We start from the raw sequence: 13,886 nt of genomic DNA on the forward strand, positions 1-13,886 counted from the left end.
TTTAGAGCTTTAGATTTTGCTGATGAATCAGACTGTGAGCAAATCATTAATGAGGCTACACTCAAGTTTCGTATTGCTTGGATCTGGTATACTGTACTCTGATTCTCCTGGTGTTGTAACAAGCAAGGTTGGTCCTCAAGTGTGGACGTCTGATCATGTTATGGATTTGATAGTAATCAAGACTGATCAGCCTGTCCTTGATGTGTCTTACTATTGTAAGATATGCAGTAAAACCTTATCTGCTGATTCCCTAATCCCTGAATCAGCTATATGCTGTTTAACTATTGATACCTATATAGAAAAATAATATACTATGGAAATTCACTTAACCGTGGCAGCTGAAATGGAAGCACCAAGTAAAAATTTTTAACTGTGTACCATATCACCATTCAGTAGATTAGGAATCTGTAAAGTTATTTGTTCCAATACAATTACTAACCTTCATTCTTTACATAAGAGATGACAGCAAAGCTAGAGAATGCTGCAGTTGAAACTTTCATAACGATGTGTAAACAGGTGTCTGGTTTGCTGGTAGCGGGAAGCCTCTCCCCTAGGATTGCTCACTGAGTAGTCACTTTGATAGAAGCTGTCAGTGGGGACAGGTGTTCTTCCACTGGCTGCAGATTTTAGTTTTTCAGCCTGTTTCTTCTGAAATCGTGGACATTATTTTGTTCCCGGTATGACACTCCAATATATCGGGACTTTATCCTTGAGTTTGAGATATGCTTAAGGATAACATGTCTCCCACAACTCAATCGACTTGTCAAAAGTAATCACAGGACTCTCATCTTTGCCGCCCTTGAGTCAGGCTTTTCTGAAGTCAGAAGGAACAAGCTCCTTCCTGAAGGAATACCGCATTCTCCTTTTGATACGCACACTTGCAGCAACGTCCCCTCCCTAATTAGCTCTTTAATCAGCGTTTCTTAATTGTATTGGAATGCTGATCACTTGACTTGGTCTGCGATCAGCTAACCCCTCAGCAAGGTTGCAAGAGGAACTTTGCCTAAAACCTTTTTACATCCTGAAGAAAACCGGCAAGCCTCACCCAGCCACCCGTCGCCCAGACACGTCCGCTCAAGGTGAACGCAGGACTCTCGCCTGAGCATGGTAGCTCTTTGGAGCATTTGCATGTCGCCCATCAAATGTGCTGACATGGCAATGCGCACACAATTGAACGCAAGCATAATTGAACTAACCTTAATAAACCGCTAGTGTGTGCTCAGCCTGTTTGGTGTTTAGTATAAGTGGGTTATTACACCTCACCATTTGCATGCATTACGCTTTAAAGTGCTTAATAAGATCAGGATTTGGCACAAGAGACCTTACACCTGGTAGAGGTAAAATTCACCCTGTAACATGTGCACTCTCAGCCCACATGCATAATTATCACTGGCAGGTCTAGTCAAGAGACCTTCCTGACTACTGAAGCCATGACTGTCAATGTCCAGTTACTCATAGAAGTAGTCCTCAACCTTGATCCCATTATGGATCAGAGTAGTTTATTTCGCGGACAATTTTCAGTTGTCTCCGATAGAATTTGGGTCGACCTTGGAATCGATAAGTAGGGAACATCTTCAATCATCTCAGGAATTAATAAATTCCATTCAGATCTCTAGTTTTGTAAATACTCTGATTATTTAATGAGAGAAAATACAAATTACTTTTAAAATTTGTAAAATTCCTTACACCCTAAAAGTGTGTGCTAGAGTACATTCGGACATTCTCCCCAAGGCGAGATATTATTTCCTACATCCTAAATGTGAGTACACGTTTACACTCTTGCATTCAGTACTCACAAGGAAGAAAACAGCAAGGATATCAGCCATGCTCAATTGAAGCCCTTGCCATCCCAGACTGATAAAGAAACTTGTCAAGGATAAACTTCACATGCATTCAGCATTTAGTTGAAAGCTTTCTGCATAGAGGCAAACTTTTGTATGAGTGCTTGTTCGTATCTTAAGCTCCCTCCATCTCAGGATCATAGCCAGTGAACGGACTGTGTACACTGAAGGAAATGGGGCTGCTACCCTTACCTTTATTTTGAATGAATAGGCTTTTATGACCAATCAGTAAGTTTCATATGTCACTTGCTATTCCCTCCCTGTGGTTTGAGATATCTTCTCTGTATTTGTTAAATATCGCAGCAATGTTGTGCATACAAATTGTTTTATAGTGATGAAAGTATGTTATGTGATCACAAACTCAAAAGAAAGTTTACTTTTAGTTCAGGAGAAGGCCAGGCTAGGTGATAATAGGTGGACACTTTTAACTCCTCCAGATTGTGTAAAGTTGTTTAGATATAAGTGGAAGTTATTTCTGAGAGATCATTATCCCCATTCTCTTTGTGGTGGAGACAATATTGTGGTTTAGGCAATCATTGTGAGTTAAGTGAAGGGCTCACTGTTCCTCTTATGAAGATGAATGTTCATATGATAGCTGACCAGGTGAAGAGTTCGAAACATAAAAGGAAGCTAACATTTAGTTCAGGGGAAAATCTAGTGAAGACTAGGCCAATTGATTAGAGTGGGGATGATGATGATAATGTCACTAAAGCTATTTAAAGGGTTTACTAATTGTTACCTAAACATTAAATGTTTCACCTAACTTACAGATAATGTAAAACCTCCAGTATTCATATCAACTCTAAAATAAACATTGTAACTATTGCTAGCTTTTGCATAAAAAAAAAAGAATATTAAGGATAGTTACTTGTAAAAGGTACTTGTTAATAGAAACATTGCAACTAAGATTAACCATGGTAAAATGTACCTACTGGTTGAGTTGCAGAATCCAAATAATGGACAAGCAGTGAAAACAAGAGGAATATTTTGTACAGCTATGATAGTGCTGCAGATGCATTAAAAATGTAACCCTTATCTAATGTTAAAAATGAGTATCCATGTGGTTTATGTGCACTACTGTACTATTACCCCTATTCATCTGCCTTGAAAACACAGGACTAGTGTTTGATGCATTCAGTGACTGAGAATCTGCAGTAGATATTTCAATAGTTATGCTACGTATGTTCTCCATAGGTACCTGTTGACTAATGGTTACATTTTTGTTTCAGATTAAAATTCTGTATGATCAAGACTTGGTATTGTACGAAATGTATCGGATGCTTAATCCCCAGGCGGATGATGAAGACGAGGTAAAAGAATACGCTTCCCTTGTAGGTGCTAAAAGTGCCTATTCGATGGTGTTGTACCGTAACTAAAGTTATAGTTTAAAGAGTATGATAACTTTGGTATTGTTTCCGATATGAAAGACTTAATGTATACAAATAACAAATTTTAATCAGGTGATTCATGTAGAGAAAGTATATATTTTATTTGTAGTAGTGTGGAAAGGTTGAGTTTCAGGTGAAGTGAAAGCATGCTAGTCCTTTTAGTATATTTTACTTCTTTTCATTCAGGGCCTTATGAAGTGCAATTTGATTATATAAAATTGGAAGGATAAAAGTTAGAAAAGGCATTTTTCTGTTTCTTTGATCAGTATGTGCAATTATTGCAAAGCCTAAAATTGTTAATGTTCATTGAGTTTGATTACTGGTGTTTCTGCCTTTTTTTAATTTATTTTGATAATTAACGTAACCATGGGTTGAGAATGTCATTGGTTGTCTCTTATATAAAATATAACTTCCAATTTATCCCCAAATGATGTAAAAAGAAGCTTTTTTTTTGTTACTGTTGTGTTAAGGAGGTACAGGGTACCATTGTATTTTATTTTTTTATAAACATTTCAGTTACAGTAGTGAAGTTAAAAGCTGCTGAAGATATCCTTTCACTTACATTGTTTGTCATGCCCCACAGGCGGTAAACTTTCTCGTGAATATTTTTACTTGTAATTCCTATTTACCATTTTCATTGTAGAATACTGTATATTTTATTATGATGTACTCATCTGTTTTATGAAAGAGTCATTTTATCAAGTATCTGCCATAGAATTTTTATGTAGCTTTCTAAATGCCTTTTTGCCTCTGTTAATTATATTGTTAATTATATCACATAATGATAACAATAGAATTGGTTATATTTAGCTGCAGTTAGCTCTACTTTCCTCCATTCTGTAGATTATACCATAATGAATTGAAAATCATTTATCAGTATTAAATAACTTTTTCATAGAATTGATGCATGCCTATGTAAATGAAAGATGACTGTTATTTTGAAGTTTTGAACTTCTTATCGACTTTTAGGTAATATTTAATGCACAGCTAAACTTACTCTTCCATATGCAGTACTATTATAGTTTCAGAAATTGTCAATTACTTTCTTAATTGTTGCCATAAGGAAATAGCTCGGCCATTGAAAATCACAAATTCTTCTGTGTAAATGAAGATAATTTTTTTTCCCACTTTATATTGGCTTGTCATAATTGGCATACAAATGAAGGGTATTGTAGCTAAAAATTAGGGACTGGCTTTCATGTTCCTCGAAGATTTGAACACCAATTCTTAAAAGTTAGAATCCTAGTACATATAACTGAATGAACTGGTCCATTGACAATAATTTAATAAAAAAAAAAAAAAATAACTTCGCTTACCACAAGTAGTCAAATTGAAAGCTACCGTAAGTTTAAAAGTTGAAAACGCTCACTTTTGCTTCCACAGGTTTACCAAGTTGAAAACGCTCACTTTTTTTGGTTGCAAGCATTGTGTTGTGTAGCAGCAAATGATGTCATTAACCTCATGTATAGGTGGTAATCCACTTGTGTATTGTTAAAGAATACAAAGTTCTTGGAAGCAAATGTTGCCGAAATGTACTTCTTTAGTTGTCATTTATTTTATTTTGTATGAAAAGAAAGGCCTCTTATTAATTGGAGGATCTTAGGTGCCTAGTTTGTGGAATATGGTTTAGTCAATTAATTGTGTACCAATGTTACTTTGAAATTTTCTAATGATTATCTAATTGAATTTGGAGCATGTTTTTCTGAACATTAACCTTAAACATCTGGATATGGGAGCATTTCAAGTGATTAAAGAAGTTTGTATTTAAAAGTAGCTTCCCTTAGTTTATAAATACAGTACTTTTTGTTCAAGATTTGTAAGGATGATAAGTTGACTTCTCAATTAAAAGGTATGCAGAAAATTATGTAAATTCATAACAGGCATACAGCTTGTAAAACACTCAACTCCCAGAAAGTTTATTGCAGTGAATTACTGAAATCTTTACAAGTGTATTATGAATTTATAGATTTCATAATTTTTTAGTGAGCATGTATTTGTATTTGCTTACACGGTCAATATCAAGAAATCATTAAAATTTAAATATGTTATCACTGAAAATTATCAATGCTTGTAATTCAAAATTGGAACAACTTAAAAAAAATGAGATTGGGAATTAAAGACATGTCAAAACAAATTCTTTAAAATCTTTAAAAAAAAAAAAAAAAAAAAAGTAGCCCTTATGTAAGATTTTTCTACAGAAAATAGATTTACAAGTAGTATAAATATGCTTCCATACAGAAAATTATCCAAATAAACAGACTTTGAACAAGAGATTTTGGAGGATACTTGATAAAACATGTTTTTATGTACAAGTGTATGCTGTGACAGGCAAAATTTAAGCCAAAGGAAAGATTTGTGATGAACTATGGAAGTTAATTTAATTCTGTTATTTATAAGTGAATCTGAAATCAGGAGCAAAGCTATTATATATTGTCCACTCAGGATTGTTGTTAGTAATGGATGTATTGAATTTCAGCCGTACATCCCAGCACTAGAATCAGAGAAGCAATTCATTGTTGCTAGGTTGTTACCAATGGTGTTGATAGATTCAAGCTGTCAAAGAATCCCTAGTTGGAACATAATCATTGGTTTCTTAAAATACTACGCTGTTCGTTTAGTTTGTTGTAATGTACCGAGAAAATTTTGCATTTTTATTTTACAATTTTTTTGCCTCCATTTTCTTTTCCTTGCAGAATTTTTTCCATTTTTTTTTTTACTAGTGCTTATCCAAGAAATGGATTGTGTTGTATATTCTTTCATTTGATTACACAACTTTAGATTCTATGGCAGAATCTTTGGAATTCCCTCTATATGCTATCTTACTACCCATATCTTGATTTAATGTAAGTTCAGTAGTTTTCCATATAAAAGTGGGTTAAAGCTATGTAAATTACAGGAAGAACTTGTTGTTTCAGTTTGTATAATTTTTCATTACCAAAGGGTGGAATTGTTGGAAATTGTAAAATCTATTTCATTACCAATGGGTAGAGTTCTTTTTAAGAAATTCAGTTTTTGTTGGAAGATACATTGTCCACATAAATTTTCTTCTGCATTAGTTATGGTAATGTTTCAAGAAATGTCTTGGTATTTCATAGGAAGTTATGATTACTGTTACATAGATTTTTACAAGATGTCCATTGATTGCATGGGTAATTGAGTAATTTGATAAATCTGAAATTTATCAAATTACTCAAGTTCCCTAATTCTCTTGGAAAGTAATATTGGTGAAGTATTTTGTTCAAGTGACATCAGTTAACTTAAACCAACAGTTAGTTTGAATAGACCTATATAGTTCAGTGTAGCTGCATATATGTGGACATTCAGAACACAGAGGTAAATCTATGGCAAATGAAGTTCGTAGGAAACAAATGGTAAATTTACCATGTACCGTAAATACAATTTCCTTTAACAGTTTACCAAGTACATGACTATTTTACCAGAGGTTTATCCTGGTGATTTGATTTAAGGAAATAACATTTTTCATAAATATTATGCTGTGATTAAAGCTTACGGACTGTTATTAAACAATTATATGAAAAGATTGTTTTACTCGGAAAAAAAATTGAAGTACTACAGTAGTTGTCAGCTTTTCAACTTGGTTTTAAAAAGGTTACATATATAGTATATTAAAGAGCTAATTGTTCATGACAAGACTGTGAATGCAAGTTATATAGCTGGTTATTTTACTCATGATGTATATTCACCTTAAGTATATATATCAGATAATTTGACTGATTTTTCAGAGGATTTCTCCATTGATTATTTTTCGAGATTGCCAACTAGAAATGTTCAAATCATTTTTTTATGTACAGTACCAGATTAATGAAATATGAGGACTTGAAATTTTCTTCCAATTTTCACCTTATTAAAGAGTAAGCACTTTGCATCTCGAGCATTATTTAAAATATTTTTACGGGAAGAAGTGAAACTTCCATTAGTAATTTATGTACAATAAATTAACAGATTTTTAACAAGCCTTAAACTACCTTACAAAATATTAATATCAAAATTTTTTCAGCTTTAACTTCTTGTGATCACTCTCTTGAGATTGAAGTCCTGCCATGATCTGGTTGACTTTCCTCTTTCGTTCAGCATCACTAAAATGAAAAAAAAAAATATTTAAGCCTATAAGCCTTCTTGATATATCTAACATACAATTCCTGAGCTGTACATATAACATCTAAAAAGAGGTGAGCATCTATTTATAATAAAGTAGAACCTTGAAACTTACAATCTTCAATGCACTGATAAAAGCTTTCTCATCCAAATAATGTCACATAGCAAACTTAATATAGCAAAAAAATAAACCATCAATTAAATATTTTCCACTTTACTATATAAATAGGCAAAAATAATTAATTGTTCTTATGCATATACAAACCTTTCGTCCCTTAAAATAGGGAATATCTTCAACGGAGCTGGAACAGTCTATGAAACTGTTAACAAGGTTGGTAAGTGCATGAGAGTAGGCCTGCCCACCCACCCTGTCAAAGACTTCACTCATGTTTTCAGCCTCAACGAGTATAGACAGTGTTGTATCCTATTCCAGGCTGTTAAATATTTTTCCTCCTTTTTAGTTTGAATGTTAATAATGGAAAGAAGCAGGAATACAAGTGTAGGTGGACACTGCTTCTGTTTATGACTAAAGCGGTAACAGAACAACTCACTCTGCAAATATCCACTTTTACCAAGTGTAGATCATGGCCTCTTGTCAGGGTGTTGTATTTTCTGAGGAGCATGCAGTTTTAATTCTTCATTCATGATAATGCCCTTGACATTCTGGAGAGTATATTTAGCAGTCTGAGATTGTTTCCAAATTTGCTGATGCCTCTAGGTATATGGCTTTGGCTTACTAGGGGAGTATGCTTCAGGAATAGGGAGAACTAATCCATATCAAATGGATTATCAAAGAAAAAGGCCCCAACACCATTAGTACTAGTCCAAGTTAAAACTTGAAAGCAAGATTCCCAAGTAGGAACCAGTAAGTTTAGCCCCTGTACTCATCACTCATGTTCTTGTAACCCTTAAACTTGTCACTCCTTTTCCTGTTACATCTGCTCCTGTGCCTGTGATCTGGGGTTAGTAGCTCCCCTCTCACTGTACCTGATGCCAGTGCTAGTGTCTGTGTTACCAGTGCCAGTCAGTGTACATGCCTGTTAGAGCAACCCGGGCAAGTTCTCCAACGGGGGAGTGCTATGTCATAAATGGCCACTCAGACCTTGAATTCTCTGCTTCCAGTTTAAGAGTAGGAACCAAGTTAACTATTCTTCCTCTTTTCCTCCTCCTTTTTCAATTCTAATTCTAATTCTAAAACTACCACTAACAAGAAATCGGAGCGAAGAAAGGCCTGTCGAAGATGCAGGAAAAGGGGTCTTGACGACCACCTCTTGTGGGCCAGGTAGGGCAAAGGTGCATGGTCCTATGTACAGCTTATGTCACCCATGTATTGGAAGACCTTGGGATGGGGATCTGCTGCTCCCTTCCCTAAACAAGGTACTATGGTATCTGATGTTGAGAAGAGGGCACCTCCTGAGGTAGCCATTGTGTGCAGCCTACAGCCACTTGAGGGGCCAGTACCTCGTGAACATCTGCAAAAGGCTGGTGCTCCCCCACCGTCTTGATCAACAGAGGGAAGTGCACCAGGTACTTTTGTCTCTACTGTAATTGATGCAAGAGATCCTTCTCCCCCTGCTGTCCTGGAACATCTAAAACCCCCATTACCTTGTGCACACCTGCAAAGGGCTGGTAGTCCCCCTCCATCTTGATCAACAGAGGGAAGAGTACAAATACTTTTGTCTGCTGTAATTGATGATAAAGATCCTTCTCTCTCTCTCCTGACTGCCGTCCTGGAACAATTAAAACCCCCATTATATTGCTGGTTCTGCTCTTGCATCAAATCACTCGTATTAATGGAAAGAGAGTAGATCTCTGGAGCTGCCTAGTGCACAATCTACCCCTGCGTGGAACTGTAAAAGGGTATAGGTACTGACAGAAGCAAAGAACCCCCAAGTCATAATGTTCCTTTGTAGGTGTCCTTGCTTTCATTCATAAATGCAATGACCTCGTAAGACGATCTTGGCGCTGACTTGAGTCATTCGTCAGCACTAAGGGGCCCTAAGGAATTACAGACCTTTTCTGGAGTTGCCTTGATCAGATCTAGCTTCTTTGGTTCTGCATCGAGTTGACGATCAGATCTGTGGATCTAAGAATACCCTCTCACTCGTACTCGAGGCAAAGAATGGTTTATGTGGCAGAGTCTGCTATGGCATCACCTCTTTAGGATAACCTTATATTGTGCGCACTGTCAAGGAGTCCCAGCTGACTTGTGGCTTCACCAGTGATCAAGAGTAGTGATGTACTTTGCAAGGACAATGGGGTTATTAACTCCTGGATCTTTGGAGAAGAATATTGTCTTGTGACCTTGGCACACCATTCAATCAACTAGTGGGCTAACTAGATTTTTGAAGTGGAGGGATGCTTTGGTGTCCCAATTCTTGTAAGTTATTCCAGAGATAGCCCCAACATTAACACGCCGGTGCAGGTGTCCACGTCTTTTTTTTTTTTTTTTTTTTTTTCTTGAAATTGCATGCAGACTGCAATGGAGGAGTGGAGAACTGCTTTGCTGGACTCCCTGATCCATTGCCTAGTCTGCTTCAAAGGCTCTGGTCCTTCAAGGATGATAGCAGCCAAACCTCCAGGTGTACTGTTCTTTAGAGCCCAATAAAGACCATCTGAGACCACCTTTGCTTGAAGAGATCCTGTACATTCAAAACCCTTTTAAATTACCCAACCTATTCTTCATAGGTAGTGCAGTAGAAAGAGGATGGAAATACTGAGTGGCATTCCCATATTCCAGCTGTCACAAGTAGGGGATGCCTGTTGTGCCACTGGGGAACCTGGCAGACCACCTGGGTCTGGGCTTACCGGAGTGATTGTCCTGCACGATAGGTACTTGCTACATTTTTTTTTTTTTTATTTATTTTTTTTTTATTTTTTACTGTTAGCCCCTCTATCTCACATATCCATAGTTTATCAATAATCCTGCAACATAGCTGAAAGTTCTGGCTTTGCAGTCAGAAGTGCAAGAGATTTTGAAGAAGAATGCACTCGAAATTATGTAAGATAAGCCTCCAGGCTTCTACAGTCAACCTGGTGCTGGAGAAGTCTTCAACCTCTTGCCTCAAGGCCAGTTTGTTCAATAAACGAAGCTCGGGATGGAAACGGTACGATCAGTAGCAAGTTCCACCAGAGAGGTTGAGTTCATGCTTTTAGTGGATCTGAAGAGTACATACTTCCAGGTTACCATTCATCATTCCAATCGAAAGTACATCTACTTCTTCCTCTATGGTATGGTGTACTAGTTAATAAGTGTTTCGGACTGTGTACTGCTTCCCCAGTGCTCACATGGGTATTCACTACGGTAGTAGCTTGGGTCCATTTGCATAGGATACTTATGTTGATGTATATCAACAATATGATAATAGCTTCCATCGAGATCGACTTCTCCCATTTCATCACAATCTTGGGATTGTGATAAACTGGGAAAAGTTAAAGCTCATGCACAGGCTGAGGTTGAAGTATCTGGTCAGGCTCACAGAGACTTCAACAGCGAGTTTTCATCAGACGATTGCATCAGCAAGCTCAGAGGTAGCACCACCGTCCAAGAGAATACTTCCAGCTCACCTCTAAGAGAGCCTTCTGGGCATATTACATTGCTGGAGAAGCTTGTCACACAGGGGGACCTCCACAAGAGATCTATTCAAGGGTATTTGAAAAAACACTGGTCAATCTCTAGAGATCCCCAAAATGATCCTGTTCCAGTGGGATAAACAGTCCATGTGGTTCGATGAGAAAAACCTCACTGAGGGAATCCCTTTCGACTCTCTACCACCAGACATGCAATGATACTCCGACTCATTGAAGGAAGGGTGGGGCATGCCCATAGGCAACAGAAGAAAAGCATTTGCATATCAGTATGTTCTGACTGGTGATGGGTTGGGGCTTCTCGCCCGCGCTCACCACCTGTCGTTAACTGCCTCATTAACTTATTCAACAGCTTTTCCAACTTATACTTGAAACATCCCCTTACTTAAGGATGAAAGGTTTGTATACATGTAGGAACTAATGTAGAAAGAGGCAAAGGATACAAACAACATACCTCTGCAAGGTTTCCATAAGCTGCTGCCGGGCCAAGTATGCGGTGTCTCTCTGGATTTCTCGTTTGGCTCCTTTTCGCTCCCTCTTCAACTTCTGCAAGAGCTTCTGCTTCTCTTGGAAGTCTTTGCTACCAACAGACTTCTTCATGCCTTCAACTCTGTTTGGAGATAAGAAGTTATGATTAATATAATTTAAAAATACTGTAAGATATCTAACGTTTAACTAATTTTTGCCACAATTGGAGTTGCCTAACCTTATACAACATTCATAATTAATAAATAGAAAATAATTTTATTTATTTAAAAGTACTAGATGACCTGGTTGAAAGCATCCCAGCCTCTTGGAAGGAAGTTATGTTTTACCCCTGTTTGTGAACAGCTTTCTGACCACAATTTTGATCGTAGAGTAATGAAATTTGCAGGAATCAACTTATGTAAAAAACTGGAAATGATTGAATTTTGAAAGGTAAAGGTCCAATTCACAATCAGCCAAAATTTGGACGCTGTTGTAACAGACTTCAAACTTGGTTCATATTTGAGAGTATGAAAATCCACGCCAATTTAGGTCAAGAAATAAGATGCGGCAGCGTAGGTCTGCGCTCTACTGAGTGCCCCTCTAATTATCATTATTATTATTTATACTTTTACTATCAAACCTCCACTTCTGAAAATAGTAGCTAACAACAAATTTTTTTAATTACATTTTGTAGTTAGACAAAAAATACCCTAAAGGAGTTATAATTTTATCAAAATATCTAATATCTCTAATTCTATACAGGGATATTATTGTATTTATATAAAATACTATATCTAATTTTCATCATAACCACTACACTGAAAACTCTTCAATCCAATAACAAAAAAATTAGGTTATTTTTCCTCTTTAGCTACTTAATGTCAATGTTTGCATAAGTGAAGATTATTATTGCATAAATAAGATTGTGTATTTATTCTATGTTGCTTAATACAGTCCATCATTAACCCAACTTTTAGTTTGTTCCTGCTTAGTTTTACTGTTGTTCGGCACTACAAAATTGAGGTTACACTGACAAGTAATGTAAACCATTCATTAGAAGTTTTACCCCTACCTGATAATAAGTCCTAGTTTGCATACATCTAGACTCCTCATTGTGTGCACTAAATGTCATATGTTCAACCAATATGATTAATCTTTGCTCCTCTCCTTTATATTTTATATACTTAATTCCTGTTTTTTTTTTTCTCACTACAAATATACACAATAAACTGAAGTAGGTTCCTTTAAATTTTAAAAAGCTTATTCTCAGGAATACTTACACTCTTTCAATAGCTGGTTCATACATCTTCATGGGCTTGGGCCTCTTTGCCTCCTTGACTAAAGCACGTTTTGGACCACACAAAGAGCCAACAGCATTGTTTAGTCCAGTGACCATCTCCTTTACTGAATTTGGGTAATTATCCAAACTAATGGCTTCAAGGATTTTGGCTGTTGGTTCCATTAGAGCCTTGATTGAGGGAAGATGTGACCAGCAGTCACACAGACGATGGAGAAGCTTCACTGTTTTACTAAAGACATTTACTTTGAAAGCATCAGTTATTTCCTTTCCCTTGTCATTCAAAGCAGCAAGAGACAATTTTGGTAATGTCTCCCTGTAAGACAGAAAGGTTTCATGATACATTAGCAAAGAAAAACCAAAGTGGAATAAGTATAATACAACACTTGAATTTACGATTTAAAAGGAAGTTTTGTTACTAACCGACCACTGGTTCACCCAATTAAAAAATTTAAAAATTATTAATTAAAGAAAGTAAATAAATTATACGTATTTACATAAAATATAGTTCACTATTAATAATGATATGTATCTAAATGGAGAAAAGGCCATGAGCTGTAATAATTTACATTGAGAGCTTGCATACCCAGATTCAACATACCTACAAATACTGTATGACTGTGTGTAACATTATAAACATAACATGTGCACTGCCTGCAACAAAAGGCCATGCATCTCGTAAAATATTTCCTAAAACATATTGTTCTAAATGATAACTTACTCTTTAAAGTTGTTTACTAGTTGTAACAGGGAAGATGCAGCACCAAAGCGTTTAAAAGGAGGGTTTATCGGAATCGTTGCTTTATTATTTGCCCCTACTGATAATGACAGTAGTCCATTAAGGGCATTTAGTAACTCGGGCACAAACCTCTTGGACAAGCTCAAATACTGAAATAAGAATGATTTCATATTGAACTTTATTATGCAGTACAGTATATAATGTAATATGAAAAATTCGAAGATAATTTGTATTTTTCCTAACCATACAAACCTTAGCTATTTACAAAGGGTATTACTTTTAGCGTAGCAGAAATGGCGAGCCATTAGAATTTAACGAGGGTGTATTACCCCCGCGCTAGTTAGCGGGGGGGTAGGGGAGTGGTAGCTAGCTACCCCTCCTCCCCCTCACACACAGGTGAATACTCACTTTCACTTAGAGGTAGGACTTGTCTTGGGGGACAGGGCTGG

At 36.5% G+C, this 13,886-nt stretch overlaps 2 protein-coding genes across 5 annotated transcripts in view; one reads left to right on the forward strand and one right to left on the reverse strand.

The window, feature by feature from the left end:
• Positions 1-6,768, forward strand: part of Ate1 (arginyltransferase 1) — a 114,780-nt gene extending 108,012 nt beyond the window's left edge. For all 4 annotated transcript variants that reach the window (XM_068374391.1, XM_068374389.1, XM_068374390.1 and 1 more), the window contains one exon: positions 3,071-6,768. In XM_068374391.1, coding sequence (XP_068230492.1) covers positions 3,071-3,217 — 147 coding nt within the window. In that variant the 3' untranslated portion in view covers positions 3,218-6,768. The remainder of the gene's footprint in view (positions 1-3,070) is intronic.
• A 395-nt stretch (positions 6,769-7,163) lies between these two features.
• Positions 7,164-13,886, reverse strand: part of l(3)07882 (Nucleolar protein 14 homolog l(3)07882) — a 46,435-nt gene continuing 39,712 nt past the window's right edge. Inside the window, exons 13-16 of the mRNA XM_068374388.1 lie at positions 13,420-13,586; positions 12,682-13,014; positions 11,388-11,543; positions 7,164-7,326 (exon numbers count right to left, since the gene is read on the reverse strand). Coding sequence (XP_068230489.1) covers positions 7,233-7,326; positions 11,388-11,543; positions 12,682-13,014; positions 13,420-13,586 — 750 coding nt within the window. The 3' untranslated portion in view covers positions 7,164-7,232. The remainder of the gene's footprint in view (positions 7,327-11,387; positions 11,544-12,681; positions 13,015-13,419; positions 13,587-13,886) is intronic.

Source organism: Palaemon carinicauda, chromosome 5 (assembly GCF_036898095.1).
Source record: "Palaemon carinicauda isolate YSFRI2023 chromosome 5, ASM3689809v2, whole genome shotgun sequence".
Lineage (NCBI taxonomy): Eukaryota > Metazoa > Arthropoda > Malacostraca > Decapoda > Palaemonidae > Palaemon > Palaemon carinicauda.